Below are 16,684 nucleotides of genomic sequence, written 5' to 3' on the forward strand. Positions count from 1 at the left end.
TTACCAATATGTGATTTATTTAATTAAAAAAACTTCCGCTTTACAATAACACGTCTACCTTTTTCTAATAATACGTCTCACTGCCTGAACAGTAGACACAGGTCAGCACCGCAAGTTTACCCATAGAGTGTTTCTATTGCTATTTAAATTACCAGAGCCGCACAATTTGGATATAGCTATCTTGATATCATTCACTTGCTAAATATCTAACACTCGCTAGCTTAGTAGCACACTGACAGGTTAATTGAGTTTGGTCTCTAGGTCTAAGCTCTCTAAGCTTGTTTTTAGTAAATTTCATCACTGTGACATTTATACATTTAAAATAACTTGCACTGGCAGACGTGTAGACTGTCTTAGTCTTCACTTCTAGCAGGGGCCATCTGTGTCTACACAATTATCCCATATAAGATTTTGGGCCATTGTCATATGTCATCGTGCCAGTCTCTTATAGAGGATGGATGTGTAACTTTAAAAACATCTGATCACTGCTATGTAGCTGTGAACGATCTTGAATGAACTCTATTCAGAATGTTTACTGCTAATTCAATAAATAAATGGTGTTGACTTTGCATTGATTTCCTTAGAACTTTGAAGCTCACACTGCAATAAGGTGCAGGTCATTTGTTCTGTGATGTCCAACAAAGCTTTTGCAAAATGTAGCTTAATAAAGGCAACAGGCAAAACATGTCCCACTGTACCTGTTTTATCGTTAGCTGGCTCTCTTGCTTTTTGTTCCCCTGCTACTCTGTCTCCCGACATAACCCCATCTCTGCGTCTTTCTCCTCTATTCCATCGACGTCAGGATGGCATGCGACAGCCCTCTTTTCTCACTCCGTTAAGCATATCAAGCAGCCTAAATCCCTGACGTTAGAAATGCATTTATAGGCAACAATTATGTAAAGTGAGTTAAGCCCCAGCCAGTTGTGCTTCGCTCTTCTATCCCCTTATTTCCTGCAAGTTTCCATGGAAAACAACCTCAAAATACACACTTTAGAAGCTTTCATACACACAATCACAAAAGCTTTAAAACAAATGTACATGGTGGAGTTGAAAGCAAAAATATAGGATATGGAGGTTTTGAAGATAGAGCTAGAGGAAGGAAACACAGACCGTGACCTGGACTTTTCTCTTCTTTACAGCTTGCCTCATAAGTACTGGAAACCAAATCCCACGTAGGCGTGACCGTGGAAACTTTCACTCCGACAGACAACGGAGACAGCAAGCCCCTCGTAAGGCCTTATATCCCTGAGACATGACTAGACGCGCCTGCCGTGGCCCATATGGCAGAATTATTACTAGGCCACTTGCTTTTTGTCAGTCACTGGTTTTCTGCAGAACACAGAGGATAAGAGTAAAGTACGGAGAAGGGCACATCGAAGCGCCAAACTCCCCTGTGGATGACATTTACATAAAAAGCATCTATTTCCATCAGACATGTTTTATTTAACAATTGTCTTCATTAGATAAAACATGAAAGAATCAGGCATCTGACATTGAAAGGAATTGTTGAGATCTTCATATGAAGGGAATACTTAAAACGAAAGTTAATTGAGATCATGGTATGAAGTGAATACTTAAAAAACGAAAGTTAATTATAAATCATACATGATCAATCATATTCATGTATAAACCCATAATGAGAATGCTTCTTGACGGTTTTTGAATATGTATCTATGCTTACAATTTTTTCTGTTGCTATTTGAGAACTTTGCGTTTTGAAAAGAGGGTGTTGTGAGTTTTCATAGTATGTTTAATACTTAAAAACGAAAGTTAGTTATAATCAAATATAATCAATTATATTCTTGTATAACCCACAATGAAAATGCTTCATATTTTAGGTTTTCTATAGTTACAGTATAAACAAAACAAAGTGGGTTGTTTAGGTTGAGTTTTCTTCCTCTCCTCTGGCAGCAGTCCACATGGGAAGGGGGGGGGGGGGCTTCACACTAAGGAGACACATTAAGAGGCCAAAGAGAGTTCATGTCCTTTTTACCTCATATGAAAGGGTGTCTTATCCCATAACAGCTGTGGAACATGTTGGGACATGTTCAGCCTTGTACATTATGCGCATGCGCGGTTTTCAACTGAATTGGGTGTAAGAGGAGGAGTTTGTTTTTTTGGGTTTAGGATCCAGTTTTTTTAGCATAAAGAGACTGGTTTTTTGAGAGAGCGCGAGAGAGGGGGGGGTGACCCCTGGTAGACTCTCTCCGGGTAGGCTGTGTGCTTCAGAGCTGGGTTAATAGCTCTCGGTAAGGTCTTTCTAGACGGGGTAAATATCTCTCGAATGTATTGGTTGTTGGCTGAGTGGAATGATTTGATGAGAGAAAGTGTGTGAACCTTTATAAATACCGCGACCTGTGGGGAAAATCTGGTCCCCCCGAATTTTGCGGACAGGAATGGGTTTTTGAGTGTTAATCCGCCGTCTGTGTCGGAAAAAGTGTATGAACCTTTATAAATCCCGCGACCTGTGGGGAAAATCTGGTCCCCCGAATTTTGCGGACAGGAATGGGTTTTTGAGTGTTAATCCGCCGTCTGTGTCGGAAAAAGTGTATGAAACTGATGTGAATAAATGGGTGAATGAAAAGTTGAATGCGCTTTTTATTGTCACCGGTCTTTTTACGAGGAAATACCTCTAAATTCTATCGGGAGAATTTTAAAATGTCACAACTGAAGAAGACTGTGAATTAAAGTTTCATTTGAACATGATCACAGCACGGTTTTTTTTGTTAGTATGATAATAATGTTGTGAGAGAGAAGGTAAAAACCCTGTATTAGTTTGGACCTATTTTTCTTCAAATAAACTGAATCCCACCTGTTGGATTGGGATCCTTTAAAAGACACCTGTGCTCTCCTCTCCTGCGTCAAAGGTAAGATTGCACCCTGCCACACACACTTAGGTAGGAGCACACTCCATTTACTGATATCAAAATCCTTCGGGATCGCTTAAACAGATTAAAAGAGAGTTGTCTGAATTGAAACAGCAGTTAATTGAACCTGGTTCTTCGGGGGGGTTAGGAAGAGGTGAGATCTTGCTGACGTTGGTGGATCTGAGCCACGCAGCAAACTTACATAGACTCAATAATCTTCGGAAAGGTCAATTAGGAGGTCAGAATAATTTACCGGAATAAATGATCAGGACCTCTCATACTCTAAACAGAATGGAAACTAACTCTCTCTAAATACCCACTTATTAATCACAATTATGTTTGATAACAACATGTGTTCATACCAGAACCCCAACAAAACAACATGTCTTTTAGGTTTTTGTTTTATTTTTCCATCTCACTGCATCTGGTCTTGAAAAGCAATTTTTCTAAAAGTTTTAAAACTTTCTAAACTTCGATCAAACAGCAGAAGTACAGGGTGAGGGATAATGAAGGTTCCATCATTATTTTCTGAAATGTAGTTTATTTTTCCACTGTGCAAACTGTAAATCGGTTGAAAGTGAATTGAGACCAGGTGAGTTGAGAATAAAGAGTTCTCAGCTGACATCAGAAATAGGTGTCCATGCAAGCTGGCTGTGTGATTAGAATCGAAGAGACCTGTCATGCCTCGCTCAAAAGATACCAAATGGATGGTCATTTTACTCGCCTAACAGTACTCATGTAAAACAAAATCACTATCTCTCTGTCTATGCACATGTTTCTACATGACCAAGTATGTGTGCTTGGTGTTTTTGATTAAAAAGAAGAGCAGCAATCGTCGCTGATACCCGTAGACCGAATCCTGACACCATCACACTTCAGCCAGCTTTGTGGGAGTGTCAGAGTGTGTGTGACGCAAGACACAAATGCAAATAGAGGTTATGTGTGTGAAATCAGTTGTAAAGAGCACCATCTTCCACAAAGTCACACTACGGCATTTGTGACAGGACAAAGTAGCACCCTCCACACTACATGGTGTAAACTCTACGGAGTGTGACCCTGCTGTCTCGTTCCCCTTTGTTCTCCGTAGTGGTGTTATTTCCACGGGGACCATCTGAAATTTGATGTTCTTCCAAAGTGCACGTAGGGGAACCAAACAAAGCTCAGTATTGTTGTTCTAAAGTTTCACAAAATGAGGCTTATGAATAATTATACACCCTGCCTACATCAGAAACAGCTTTATTCACCAGTCTATTTCACTGTAGTTTTGCCCTTTCAAACTAAAATCCATCGTTGGTTTGGTCACCGATGGGAAACACTTCAGTGCCTAGACATGACGTGTCCTAAGAACCTTTGAACCATCTCAACCCAATACACCAAAAAGGCAGTTTACTGATAAAAGCCCTGTGGTTTTCTATATTAACTTTAACCTTGTAAAGTTATATACTAACTCTGACATCTTCATTGACATGTTACAATCTTTCAGGGAACATCCTCTAATAAGCTCACTAAACAAATATCAGTTCACAGAAATGTTATTTCAGTGGCATGTTTGTATTGAACAGGTTATTTAACAGTGGAATAAAACTATTTTAAACTATTGGAAAGCATGGAAAATGTGTGTGCATTGAGATGAACCATTAAGATGACATAAACATGAAGTCATGAATAGGGTTGGGTATCGTTTGAATTTCCACGATTCCGATTCCGATTCTAGTTTCCGATTCTTAACGATTCTCAATTCCGATTCTTTGAGGGGCAGGGTAAAAAAATGATACATGCTTCTTTCACCAAAAAAAACAACATTTATTTGAGTGACTGAAGCTACAACACAGCAACAGTCCAACTTTTAAAGGAACCCCCCCCCCCCCATTTAAAAACAGTTCTTATTGAGGAAAACAAGCATATCTGCCTTCTCAGGCAGTATGCGTGAGCGTTCAGCACAGATTGTGTCACCAGCAGTTGAGAAAACACGTTCACTGGGTGTAGAGGAAGCCTGGACACATAAATATGAGAAGGCCATGTCTGACAGGCAAGGATAGGTTGTTCTCATGTTCCACTGTCCACGGTCTGGGCAGCTAGAAAATTTGTATAATTGTCTTTGCGTACCGAAATGTAGGTGCTTCTACTTCTGAGAAGGGATGCAGCCTTTTCACCACAAAAGCGGTGACTTTTCTGTGGCACTCCTCACGTTTCTCTATTGTCATCTTTCCCTTTGCTGCTAAGGTGAATGGGTTGACACGGGCTGGGACGGGCTTGTTAGCTTGAGCCGTTGTAGCCGCGCAACTACGCGACCGCAAACTTTCATCTACAAAAATATAGAATATCCACACATTTTACACATAACCTCTCAAACAAAACAACCATCCTTTAGTTTTGAGTGATGTTAACTTACATACCTGATTGCGAGGGCTCCGCTGAGGGAGTGCTCGGTGTTGGTTGAGCCGGGACGACAGCGGAAGACGACGGTGGTTGTGAGGCGGACGGAGACTGGCGAAACAGGTTGAAAACGGTACACTCCTTGATCTGTATACCGTGCAGGCGAAGGTGTTTCGTCATATTGGTCGTGTTCCCTCCTTTGGAGGAAATAAGTTTGGAACAGGTGTTGCACTCTGCCGACCCATTGTCTTTCCTAACAAAGTGAAGCCACACTTTAGTGCGTCTACCGCTCATGGTGGTCCCAGGTTAAGCTGTGTAGAAGTGTAGTTACAACGCTACATTTCCCGCCCCAGTAGGCTACGGAGAGCGGCGAGAGAAATTTCCTCAGGCATCGAAAAGCGGAACCGAAATTCACATTTCTAAACGATGCCGTTGGAATCGAAATGTTGGAACCGGTTCTCGGTACCCAACCCTAGTCATGAACACTAACCCAGACATTAGTTGTCTAACTTGAACCTAAGACACTTGGTAGCCTCTGCTGACGCACAACAAGGGGAATGTCAACACAGACACCTGTCAACCCGCACTCTGCTGTTCCTCAGCGCAGCGCCCCCTCCCTCCGGCTGAAATTATGAATGTAAGGCGTATAGTAATCATAGATAACACGGCAGGGTCCGTGACCAGTGGTGTAGTGGGCGTTGGACGCGGAGGTACGCCGTACCCCCACTTATTTTTATTTAATTTTTTTAATTTATTCTACTAAAATCATACAAAAACAAAAACGTATAATTCATACACACAAATGAACACAATTAGTAGAAGCGGGAGGGCTGAAGCATAGCTTATGGGGGGTAGCCCTCCCGTGCATGATGTGTATTTGTTGTAATCATGACGAAAACATAATAGGCAGATTTCACAGTAATTATAATAAAAACGTAGCTCAAGCATTTATGCAACTTGATTTGAAGCGTGTGTGTGTGTGAGGGGCAGCAGTGTGTGTGTGTGTGTGTGTGTGTGTGTGTGTGTGTGTGTGTGTGTGTGTGTGTGTGTGTGTGTGTGTGTGTGTGTGTGTGTGTGTGTGTGTGTGTGTGTGTAGTAGGGATGTGCATCTCCATCACTGAGGCCGATGCGATGCGCATCTCGATACGTTGCCACGATACGATACATTAACGATACATTTGAAACACCAGGCGATGCGATACGATTCACCCCTGTTGCGATACAGTTCGATATGATTTGATTCAACATTATGCGATTCGGTGCGATACGATGCGATTCAACACGATGCAAAAATAATGATACTTCAATTTGGTACGACAGAGGATTTTTGTTTTATTCCTTATATGCAGCAAATCATACATTAACAAAAATGTGCTTTACATATTTGGTACTGCACATCCCACCATGCCGTTTATTTTGTTACCATTAAAAGCTCTCCAGAGTACAGTACAATTGTATAACACCTCACAGTTAAACAATGTAAGGATGCATTGCTCATGATTAACAATGTGCAAATAACAGCGACCATAGTGCAATGTCCATACAGCTGCCAGCCTGATGTGCTTAACACTCATTCATAGGCTAACTCACCAGTGAGCAGAAAGCAGTGGTTTCTATATGAACAATAAAGAATACAAATAACCTTTCACAAACAGGTATTTCATAACTGCTCACAGTAAGGAAGACATTTCAACTATTATTGGCAGTCACAGGCTGCTGTAAACTAAACACCACTCTCTCTGACAGAACACCTCACTGAGTGATTGAACTCATATGTCTAACTTTCAGGTTTCTCTTTTCAGCCGCAGACCCCATGTCGCCTCTTTATGTGCGTCGCTAAGTTCCTCGTACTACTTGTGTACTTTAAATCGGCTCGGCATCGTTAACAATTTGCGAGCGTTTTTTTAAGTTGACCGTCTGTAGTATATATATAGCACATATACCATCAGGACGTTACTGATGGGGTGCGGCTGCGGAGTGATACTGTGTGTATGCAAGCCCGCATCTAGGACGGATCTATGTATCATGGCTGTAGACCTGTTAAGTAATAAAGATACCTCAGACAAAGGTCTACGGATACCTTATTACTCTCCATGACCTGCGGTCAACTATAAACTATATAAACTATCAACTATAAAGGACTATTACACCGTCTTTCTTGAACAATCCGAAGTGTTGCCAAACGTTTGATTTGTAGGTATTTTTCGGTGCGCTGTGTTTCTCTTTCTCCTCAACTTCCGTGTGTGTTGATAACTGAGACTCTCGGCCTCCGTAGTGGCGAAGCAAATATCAAAGATCGTCTCTGCTGAGCGTTGACAAGATTAGGGGATTTTATATGAATGAATCGGTTTTTTAGCGATGCAAAAACGCTACGCAATCGATGCATCGCGAGTTCAACCCGGTTCAACCCAAACTGTAGCCGATGTGCACTCTTTCAACCGGTGCACTCGCATCTTGAACGTTTATGCCGGTGCACCGATGCGAATCGGTGAATCTTAACATCTCTAGTGTGTAGGGTGACCAGGTGTCCCGCACCGTACGCTGACAGCCGGCACCACCCTTTATTATTATATTGTCTAAACGGCATCATGTAAGTTGCGCTGACAGGCGACAGAGGTCCACACACAGTGTACCCCCCCCCCCCCCGTTGACAGTTCACAAGTGCGTCCATAGTGTCCCCCCCCCCGTCCACCCAGTAAAAAAATCCCCACTACACCACTGTCCGTGACAGTTTGTTTTCATCTGATTTCAATTAAACAAAGTCTTTGCTTTCAGAATATTAAACTTGTTTCGGCAAATTCAGATGATAAATACAACTTTGAAGCTTCGGCATAATTACAAGCGGAGAACGGAGTAACTTGACGTCACAGCAGTGTTAGAAATTAAAATCAATGTTTAATGATATAATATAGTTTAAACATAGTCATTTTACAACTGTTTCATTGTGAAAATACTTCCGGTTAGCTTTCGCCTGTGGTTAAAGTTTATTTTGAAAAGCTATTCCGGAAGGGATCTCCGAAATACCAACAGTAGCTTGACTTCAGGTTTTACAGAAAACACGATTACAGCCGTTAAAATGCATTAAAGTCATGAAAGAGTGTGTGAGGGGAAAAGGCGTGTGGAAGTTATACAATGACCACACAAACGTTTAAATCCTCTGTTATGTGCGATATCGGACATTGGAGAAAAAGGTGGGAGAACGACGTCACCAGCCGCCATTGAAGGAGGAGCGCTGGATCGATACAGACGGAGGACAACGCGATCTCAGGCACTTCTCGACAGCAGCCACTGGGTATGGCAAGCCATTTGAGTATTTATTCAATTTCCTTGATATCAGACGGCAGCGGACTACACTAGTTGGCTCTTTGATTTCACTTGTTAGATATATGGTCAAACTAGTTAGGCACTCTGCTTTACTAGTTAAATAAAACATTTCACTAGTCGCTCTTTTTCAGCCACTAGTGGCACTTTTGTCCGACTAGTTACCACGTATGCCTTACTAGTGACGCCAGGAGCAGCACTAGTAGCGCCAAAGTCCCAACGTGTAAGCTTTTTGATGAACTAGTGGCCCTCTGACCGTACTAGTGACCCTAAAAGTCTTACAAGTTAACTAGTGCGCTGCAAAAGCTCTGACATGTTAACTAGTCACACAAAAGAAGCACAACTAGTTAACATGTCAGAGATTTTGCAGCGCACTAGTTAACTAGTCGCACCCAGAATCACTCACTAGTTAACTAGTAAAGGCAAAATGTTCACTAGTTAACTAGTTGACGCCTCTTTTGACCTTACTAGTTAACTAGTGGGGCTCAAAATGTCTACACGTTAACTAGTGAACCCTTTGCCTTTTATTAGTTAACTAGTGAGAGAAGTTTAAATTCCAAAAGTGAACTAGTGAGGCTTAAAATGTTCACTAGTAGCACTAGTGGATCCCAAATGTGCACTAGTCACACTAGTTGCACAGAATGCTAATGAGGAGGAGGGGAAAGAACGCATCGAGGTCTCCTATTGGCCCTAAGATATAGAGCGCCACCCAGCCCAAATAGTTTATTTAAGAGCTTAAATACACTGTTTTAAAATATGACCATATTTACAAAAATATAAAACAAAAGTATTTGTGTTATTATGATCATATGACTGTATATCAAATTAGGTAAGAACATTGAAGACTTTCTTAAAATTAGAAAGTTGCCTTCAGACTGCAGGTAGGAATATAGATCCTCTTTAAAACATTTTATTAAGCTGCAATTTGAAAGTGGCTTGGATTAGAATATCAGTGATAACAGAGTGACATTATTGATGGATAGAAAGAGGAAGTAACCCTCTTCGGATCACAGCTTTGAGAGATCGCCGTGACTTCCGTAAATATTAGTCTTGGCAAATATGGAGAGGTTGTTTATCTTCATACGGATCTATCGTTACCCTGATTTTAAGATCTGTCCAGTGTTTCTGCTTTATCCATTTCATGAGCACCGCTGATAAAATGTCCCACGATCACTTCCTCTACTTTTGTGTCTCGAGTGCCGGTGTTCTCACACACAAGCGTGCGCACATTCGCACCAACAAAAACACACACACAAAGCAGAAGCATAAACATGTATTTTTCTAGGCAAAACACACACTGACTGATTTCCCACGGACAATATGTTAACAGTAGGCACTAAATACCCGACTGATGCACCTCACGTCTTCAAGACGTTGCTAAAAACATCGCAGGAGAACGCCCCCTCAGGCTCTCCCTCACAGAGCCGAACTGACCAATCAGAATATGGGTCCCGCCTGCTTCATTTGCATATATAGGCTCACTAGTGAACGTGTATGGCCTTCACGTTCACTAGTGAGCCATATGAACTGCAACTAGTTAACTAGTGGATGCATATCGGTCTCCTATTGGCTCTTAAGATAGACCTCGCCCATCGATTTTCACAGAAGTTCAAACACAAGATGGCGGGCGTTGTACTGAGACGTATAAGAAGAAGATGTACTGAGATTCAAAGAGCATTTAATCAAGGATCTTTGGGCCGAACAGAAGTTTACGCTATCAACAGCTCTATAGCTAACGTAAGAAGGGTTGGAGATACTATTGGCGCCCAGGCTGTGCAGGATATAGTTCAAAGTCTCACTGATCTCAGATCTTTCATCTCCGGACCTCAAGCTTCAAATGCCCTACATACTGGTTTCCATGCAGCACACCTTGTGCATTCAGGTGAATTACTAACTAACATTGATAAATGACTTGCCTTGACTTTAGGGCTGTACCTGAATATTCGAATATCTGAATATTCGTTCGTTGGAATACTATTCGGGTTTCAATTTCGTTATTCGGATATTCGTTTTGTTTTTTTTATTCCCGTTTTTTCTTCAAATTGAATTTATTGAAATCTCCAATATCAACGTAAGAGCTTGTGCCTCTTCGGGGGGTGCTAACACTTAACCATAAACGTTATCGTTTACTTTCTCCGTCTTTATATGTAGATATTACTTTTCTTCGTTAATCTCCGTCACGTTGTTTCCAAAGCAACAACAACTTCCTGTCAACAGCGCTACCTCTCCTTCAAAATAAAAGCATGTCCATGAATAGGAAGCCAACTGTATACAACTGCAACGAAAGTAACAAACACAATGCGATATCTTTTTCAATTTCAAAGAACACAAATTGGGTTAATAACTATAAAACAACAATACTGTAGAATAACAAAATGAATGCCGTGATTACACCAACATACACGCGTTGAAGCAGTGTGCTGATGATTACTACGCCACTTTTTTTTACCAGTTTATATAACTTTGAACTCACATGAATATTAATGTGACCTGTTGTTAACAGACTTACTTAACATTTAAAAACTCATTGTTCTGTTGATGAACGTTCTGATGAACTGTTATAATAATTATACATGTTTATATAATTGATATTATATATTTTCCTTTTTTATTTCCATATCATAAGGAAGACGAGGAAGACCTGCTCTTGACATAACGAGGGGGCAAATTGAGCTGCTCCTAGGTCAAGGTTTTACCGTGAGAGCAATGGCAAGGATGTTGGGCTGTTCCTCCTCATTCCTTCATAAAAAAATGATGTCTTTAAATACTTCAGCAAGGAACAGATTCACTACCATTAGTGATCCTGACCTAGAAGAGCATGTCAGGAGACTCCACAACCAGTTTCCTAGATCAGGTTCAGAAGTAAGCATACTAGTTTATATTCCCTTTTAGAGTTTGTTTATATATAACATTTTATAGAAAATGTTCTGTATCTTATTTGTCTTTTTAAATTAACCACTTTCAGATGATGAGGGCATACCTACACGCAGAAGGGATTGTGGTACAAAGAAGAAGAGTTAGAGAGACTCTAAAGCAAATCGATCCAGCTGCAGCAGCACAGAGATGGGGCCAGACTGTGGCTAGGAGAACCTACTATGTGCCCTTTCCTAACAGCTTGTGGCACATAGATGGCCATATGCGTCTCATTCGGTAATCAGCTCTTGAATTTGAAAGAAAGCAATTATAGTAGTAATTATAATCTTCTAATCCAGCCTAGTTTTGTTTATTATTTTCCTCTTTCACTATATAATCTCAATCATTTTCTTATCAACAACATTTATAGAAGTATTGGATATATTGAACAAATGTTATAAAGATAACCTTTAAGGTATTTAATGTAATGCATTAATTCCTTGTTCTATTCATTCCATTATTTGCACAGGTGGGGGCTTGTGACACATGCCGGAATTGATGGGAACTCCAGACTCGTAACTTTTATCAACTGCGGCACTGACAACACAGCTTTGACAGTGCTAACCCATTTTGTTCGAGCTACCTGACGGTATGGGTTACCATCCAGAGTCAGGTCTGACCACGGCGGGGAGAACACTCTAGTTGCCCTCTTGATGAACCTTCTACAGGGAAACGGAGAAGTGAGGCACATTACAGGCCAATCTGTACACAACCAACGTATTGAGCGTCTTTGGAGAGATGTTTTCCAGCAGGTTGTGCACTATTTTTACACACTTTTTTATTCCTTTGAAGATGAACAAATATTGAACCCCGAAGATGACATTCAGAAAATGGCACTACAAATCGTTTTTAAACCAGAAATCCAAAAAAGACTAGATTTATTCAGACATGCGTGGAACAACCATAGACTAAGAACTGCTAACAATCGTACACCAACACATATTTGGATGGAGGGCATGCTAGCCAACAGGGAGCAACATTCAACAGCTATAGACAATGTCTTTGGAAATGATCCCTACAGCCAAGAAAATATTGAAAATGGCTTGGCAAGACATGGCATACGGCTCGATCAGTTGCAAGCAAACAATGATGATCTTGAACGAGCAGTGATAGTGCCACAACCACACATTATCCTGAGCTCTGAACAACAGCAAGATCTCCAAAATGCAATGACTGGAACAAGTGACTTAAAGGACAGGTATCTGCTTTGTGTTAGACAGATTCAAAACATGCTCTAATTGAAAGAACATAATGTGACTACAAAAAACTATTAAGTGTGAGGGGATATTATTCACTATTACTGTAAATTATAGGCTACAAGATATAACTCCACGAATAAACGCCCGTTTCAAAGAACCGACCTGTGTCTGTGTCGTGAAGAGAGCTACAATGACCATCCACACTCCTCCCCTGCTTCTATCTCCCTCCTCTCCTCTTCTGTTTCCAATACCGTTCTCCCCAACTACACTGGGTAACACCACTGAAAATACACACTAGAAAAATGAATTTTTGGTTCAGTAAATAATACTTTTAACACATGTTACTTGTTAGACGCTTTTATCCAAAGCGACTTACATACTCAATACTGTGGGTGAAGTGTCTCAGGGACACAACGACATGCTGACTGCAGTGGGACTCGAACTTGCTATCTTCTGATTTGAAGATCAGCGCATTAACCCACTGCGCCACACACATCCCATATTATGTGTTTAAATTCTAGAAGAAATTACTAATGTTCTTTTACTCAACATCTCTCCTTTTATGTAATGTGTTACTTGAATTTGCAAGTAATTTGTTATCTTCATTTTGTTAAATACATTTAAATCATAGCACCAAGTACATGTAAAATCAGATTTATTATTCCTATAGGTGGATTTACAGCATATGTCAACATACATATCATGTTTGAAGTACTTAACAAATCAAAGGAATGGAACACAATTCTGAGCTTCCGAACCACGCTAATACAAGGTCCCTCTTAAAACAGGGCCAAGTTAGAAGTTACTGCTCACAGGACAAGAAATTGTTTGCCACTTGAACGCCCATAAAACTGCAACTTGTAGAATGACTTAAGTTTATGAACAAATAAAAACAACAAATAAATGATGATATATTATTATACATTTAGCTACCAGCCAGGAGTTACATTTATCCCTATCTTTACCAGCAGCAGCATAAGGGACATTTTGCACAATGTTACATCCAATGTACTTTTATTAAAGTAACATTATTTTTAAACTTTGTATGACGGGCTTTGCAATAACATATGGTATTAACATCAGAGCATTTATAAGTAGGGAGTCAAAAATGAACCGTCGAGAACAAAGCAACAATTGAGGTATCATTAGTGCACTTCCTGAACGCAGTTTCCATATTTATGGCAATAATGTCAAATTTCACCCAGTGCAAAATTGCAGTAATACTTTCTCCCTCATCTTATCGTCATACTCTGCACACCCTCCCAATCCTCCTCCTACTCCTCTCTTCCTCCTTGTCTATTTTTCTAGACCTTTAAAAAGCCCAACGAGTCTTTCACTGACTGGTTCAGTATGTTGTGAAGCTCTTGTTCCTCTGTGATGCCTCTTGGTAGGAACAACGTCATAGCACAGGTTGAGGCATATGGCAAACGACGCACGCCGGCCTCCTGTGTATAAAAGTCAATGGAGGGCTTGTTTGGAAAGCCAAGCGTTGGAACTTCATCTGCCCCAGTGATGAAAATCAGCAGGTCCTCAAATGTCAGTTCAGTCAGTTTGTCTGCCAATGACAAAAGTGTATATTGGAATATTTATTTTCATTTTTAAAGTCAAATGTGGAACATAATAATATCACTAAAGTAATTTAACATCAAACATTAATCAATAATGTAGTTTACATTTATTTGGCTTTATGGTATATTGACATCAACATGTGTATTTGCCCCTTTTTGTATTTGCATTAGCTACATTGATATTAAATTAAATCGATTTTCTTTTTGTAAAGCATCCATCAATAACAGTATTTACTGAGTTATAGTCATTTCATATGAGGTGCTTTTACATTTTCCTTAAGGTATAAAATGTACCTTCGATGAGGTTTAGGACCAACTCCCAGCTGTATATTGTGTCCTCCTCTTTTTCCCGGTGATTTGTTCCTCTTGGACTGTATTCATATTTTAATATGGCCTTAAAGGAGGATTTTGTCAGCGGGGTCCTCATGTTGGTGAAGCAGGGAAGGAAGGCAATCCAGTTGTTCCTGACCAGGTCCCACAGGTTCCCAAAAGCATTCATGCCCTCCGTGAATTGGTTCACCATCTTGGCCGTTCTATAAGCCAACAAAGATCAAACATGTATATAACCTGAATAAAAACTGATGCGTTTTTTTGGAAAGGACTAAAAAGCAGTGATAATAGGAAAGAGCATACATAATTTGCAACATTTTAACCTACATTAAGGAAAACACATAACTTATAAACACTGTTTATAAGTGTTTTTGTTTACCTGAGAAATATGTAGTGCTTAACTACATAGGAATAAATCTTCGGAATTTCTCCGATAGTGGCACTGAAGATGCCAGGGACGCCACACTCAGAGATCCAGTCCCCCAAGTCTTGCTGGAGGGCAGACAGGTCCTCTGCAGTCTTGCACTGTAGGATCTTAGAGATAAAATAATGTAGCCGGATTGATAAATTACAAAGGTTTAGTAGAAATGCTTTTTATGCTTTTACAAACTTTCACTGACCAAGAAGGAATGTATTTTTTTCTATCAAATCCTAACAAATATTAATTAATAACATAAAAATAATCAGGCACCCTTTTTGCTCTGCTTTGAACATCCGGATCAGGCAGCACACTGCAGTCAAATTGCTCCAGTTGAGCCTCCTGGCCGCACATCAGCTGGTACAGGCTGGGATCCAGGGCTTTGATACACGGACCTCCGTGTGCCACTGACCACGCAATTAGGCGGCCTGCTTGGAAATACTTGTGGCCATCTAATGCCGCTTGGTCATAGGTAAGGAAGACCTGACCAGCCTTTCCCTCGAATATTCCCATGGTTGTTTGTACTTCTATCATCAAGAGTCTACAATAAATCAATTGAGAAAAAAATACAGTACTATAACTTTGCAGTCAACCTGAAAACTAGGACACATTATGATTAAGAATCATACACTAAATGAGGTTATTCAGACCTGAAAAACTCTCTCTGTGGTCCACCCATGTCATCTCCATCTTCTCCTACAAATTCTATGTAGGGGGAATTGTTCCAGTAGAATGTAACCCTTGAGATGGCTTTTATTGCACTCTCAAGAAGTTTCTTCCTCCTGATGCAGATATTACTGACTAGGCCATCAGAAACGAATTCCTTTCTGAAGTCACTTAAAAGGACGGCCAGATCCACTTCTTCCTAAATCATTTAAAATGTATAAAGTCCATTATACATGACTGGTGATTGGTGAAGAGGGGTTGTCTGTCTTGGGTACTGGTGCTTTCGGAAATGTAGCGAAATTATTGCATTTAGTATGTGTCATTATCAGTTCCCGGAAACAAATGTTGTCCTATTTTTTAATAATGACAAATAAAACTTACCACGGGAAAGACATAACTTTCCAAAGTCCCAAAAGCCTCGTCCTCGCCCTCTTCCTCCTCATCAGAATCATCAATTAAAAAGTCATTGAATGAATTCCTAGAAAAAAAACATGTTTCTTTATTTTAAGAGGATATATAAATAATATATAATTAATTATTATAATATATATATATATAATTATATATAATAATATATAAAGGATGAGAACAGGGTATTCAGTTAGCTTACATTCAAAACCAATACACTGTGTTAATTATGTATAAAACACCATTATCTATAAATACCTGTTTGGTTGTTCCAAACGTGACCTTCTATAAAAGACCTTGAAAGTAAAAATGATGCATGAAATGTTAATGTCCTTATTAAAACGTGTATATACACACTACAAATACTGAACTATACAGCCATATACAGTAAAGCTTTACCTCTGGAGTCCCAGCATTTACCCATTGTGCGGAATGCAAACTTTCCGTTGATTGACAAGAGGTAACAATTACATCCAACTGTCTTTTACTATGTTTATTTTCAAAAATCTCCTGAGATGAATTCATAATAAGATATTTTTTACATACATCAGCGTCCATAGATACAGAAGTTGATGGGGGTGTGGGAGCAGTGGTTGATCCCGCAGTTTCAGTGGCGGC

General features: G+C 40.1%; 2 protein-coding genes across 3 annotated transcripts; one reads left to right on the top strand and one right to left on the bottom strand.

The window, feature by feature from the left end:
* The first annotated feature begins 10,159 nt into the window (after positions 1-10,159).
* On the top strand, positions 10,160-12,833 carry LOC117558182. 2 transcript variants are annotated; one of them, XM_034234216.1, is made up of 4 exons: positions 10,160-10,446; positions 11,191-11,426; positions 11,521-11,714; positions 11,947-12,833. In XM_034234216.1, the coding sequence occupies exons 1-4, from the start codon at positions 10,185-10,187 to the stop codon at positions 12,062-12,064; spliced, it is 810 nt and encodes a 269-aa protein (XP_034090107.1). In that variant the 5' UTR covers positions 10,160-10,184; the 3' UTR covers positions 12,065-12,833. The 2 variants fall into 2 exon arrangements, with proteins under 2 accessions (XP_034090107.1, XP_034090110.1); XM_034234219.1 differs by having other exon boundaries at positions 10,161-10,446; positions 11,530-11,714.
* A 1,147-nt stretch (positions 12,834-13,980) lies between these two features.
* Positions 13,981-16,342, bottom strand: LOC117558125 (G2/M phase-specific E3 ubiquitin-protein ligase-like). Its single transcript, XM_034234130.1, has 7 exons — positions 16,325-16,342; positions 16,040-16,136; positions 15,643-15,857; positions 15,266-15,533; positions 14,954-15,108; positions 14,539-14,777; positions 13,981-14,231 (listed from the first exon to the last, which is right to left on the bottom strand). Exons 3-7 carry the CDS (start codon positions 15,669-15,671, stop codon positions 13,981-13,983), a joined length of 942 nt encoding a protein of 313 aa, XP_034090021.1. The 5' UTR covers positions 15,672-15,857; positions 16,040-16,136; positions 16,325-16,342.
* Positions 16,343-16,684: the final 342 nt, after the last annotated feature.

The sequence above is a fragment of the Gymnodraco acuticeps genome, unplaced genomic scaffold (genome assembly GCF_902827175.1).
Source record: "Gymnodraco acuticeps unplaced genomic scaffold, fGymAcu1.1, whole genome shotgun sequence".
NCBI classification, from domain to species: Eukaryota; Metazoa; Chordata; class Actinopteri; order Perciformes; family Bathydraconidae; genus Gymnodraco; species Gymnodraco acuticeps.

What these genes read in the sequence shown, in the direction of transcription:
- LOC117558125 (XM_034234130.1), bottom strand. Translation starts at nt 15,671, where the DNA reads ATGGGTGGACCACAGAGAGAGTTTTTCAG. An exon ending in CCACAGAGAGAGTTTTTCAG is followed by an intron (nt 15,534 to 15,642) that starts GTCTGAATAACC and finishes GATTTATTGTAG; the next exon opens with ACTCTTGATGATAGAAGTAC. An exon ending in AAGCACTACATATTTCTCAG is followed by an intron (nt 14,778 to 14,953) that starts GTAAACAAAAAC and finishes GTTGGCTTATAG; the next exon opens with AACGGCCAAGATGGTGAACC.
- LOC117558182 (XM_034234216.1), top strand. Translation starts at nt 10,185, where the DNA reads ATGGCGGGCGTTGTACTGAGACGTATAAGAAGAAGATGTACTGAGATT. An exon ending in AGCACACCTTGTGCATTCAG is followed by an intron (nt 10,447 to 11,190) that starts GTGAATTACTAA and finishes CCATATCATAAG; the next exon opens with GAAGACGAGGAAGACCTGCT. An exon ending in GGCCATATGCGTCTCATTCG is followed by an intron (nt 11,715 to 11,946) that starts GTAATCAGCTCT and finishes TTATTTGCACAG; the next exon opens with GTGGGGGCTTGTGACACATG.